This window comes from Otolemur garnettii, unplaced genomic scaffold (assembly GCF_000181295.1).
Source record: "Otolemur garnettii isolate 467f Iridium unplaced genomic scaffold, OtoGar3 scaffold00481, whole genome shotgun sequence".
In the NCBI taxonomy this organism is placed as follows: Eukaryota; Metazoa; Chordata; class Mammalia; order Primates; family Galagidae; genus Otolemur; species Otolemur garnettii.
Genome location: NW_003852876.1, coordinates 23,201 through 24,633, shown reverse-complemented (window position 1 = coordinate 24,633; position 1,433 = coordinate 23,201). Strand labels below are relative to the sequence as shown.

At 38.3% G+C, this 1,433-nt stretch overlaps 1 protein-coding gene across 1 annotated transcript in view; it reads left to right on the top strand.

The window, feature by feature from the left end:
* LOC105888418 (NKG2-A/NKG2-B type II integral membrane protein-like) overlaps window positions 1-1,433 on the top strand; it is a 27,642-nt gene that overhangs the window by 24,436 nt on the left and 1,773 nt on the right. The window contains exon 2 of the mRNA XM_012814006.1: window positions 6-182. Coding sequence (XP_012669460.1) covers window positions 6-182 — 177 coding nt within the window. The remainder of the gene's footprint in view (window positions 1-5; window positions 183-1,433) is intronic.

Here is a 1,433-nt window from a genome sequence, read left to right as displayed (position 1 = left end):
TCCAGAAAGTAATTCATAATTTTTCTTCAGCATATCACTGTGGTCAATGTACAGAGGGCTGGTTCAAATATTCTGGCAATTGTTATTATACTGGTAAGGAATTAAAAACTTGGAATGAGAGTTTGATGGCCTGTGCTTCTAAGAACTCCACTCTGCTTTACATAGATAGTGAAGAAGAAATGGTAAGATGTTAAATGTTTCAAACATTTTAGTAGAAACTTATTTCAGTCAATATTACATTTGTAGAATTCATCATATTCTTGTACATATTTTATATTAATTATTTACAGGTCTATACATTATTCTGTTGGGTGACTTCACCAGGCACTGTTTATTTCTATTCACAAGCTAAGGTGTATTTAAGTATTACCAATTCTTGTTGCTCATGGAAAATGATGCTTCTATAAATGCTTTTATTCTAAATTAAATTTTGAAATTTAATCATACTGTATATAAACACATTGTGATTGTACAAATTTATCACAGAGTGAATGGACTCCCATAATACACACCAGAAAATCAAATAGGTGTTTCTAGCCCCAGTAGCCCTGCTCATGTGAATGGTCTCTTCATTTCTCCTCCCTTCGTATCAAACCACTGTCCTGAATGTTAATATTACAAACTTCACCAGTGTTTGAATTTTCATAAGTGACAGTGTGCACTTTCATGTCTATCTCCTTTACCCTGTGTGATACTTGTGTACTTCACCCATATTAATGCCGTGAGCTAGAGTCTGTTAACTTTCACTGCAGTATTATGCACATAGAACATTTTAAAATCCATTCTATCTGGTGTGTCTGGATGGGGGATGTGAGTCTCAAGTACCCAATGACATAGAGGCTTCTTGGATGGGGAACTTGTGGTCATGGCATTCATTTGTTGGTTCCCTCAGCCACACCTATCCTGGAGTCTCCTGGTGGCAGAGCAGAAGCTCTGGCTCCTTATTGTGAGGAGGTCTCCTGTGAGATCTCCCTTCCAGAAATGAGCTTAGTTCACTGAGGCACCGGGTTAAGGGGCCTTTCATTGCTGGGTTGAGTGCTGGGAAACAGCAGGCCAGGGTCACGTTCTTCTGTTGGGTAGGGAACTTAAGATGCCCAGACACTTTGTTGATCTTTGATCCTGGGGTCTCAAACCATTCCACCTTCTCTTTCCTCCTTTCAAAGACTCCTTTGCCTGAGTCTTTCATAAATTTTAAAGTTTATAGTTGCATTTAGTAGAGGGTAGCACCTGTTTGGGAGCCTCTGGTGATTCACCTACACCAAAACAGACAACAGTGGGGGGTAGTTAGTTAAAGAATTGTGTGGAAAAAAAATTAATAAAAAAATTAAAAAAAGAATTGTGTGGTATGCACCAACCAGCATTTTTAGCTTCTATGTCTCTTATTTCCTTAATGGCAGCCCTTTCAATTCCCTTCAAAACCCTAAACTCAAAGA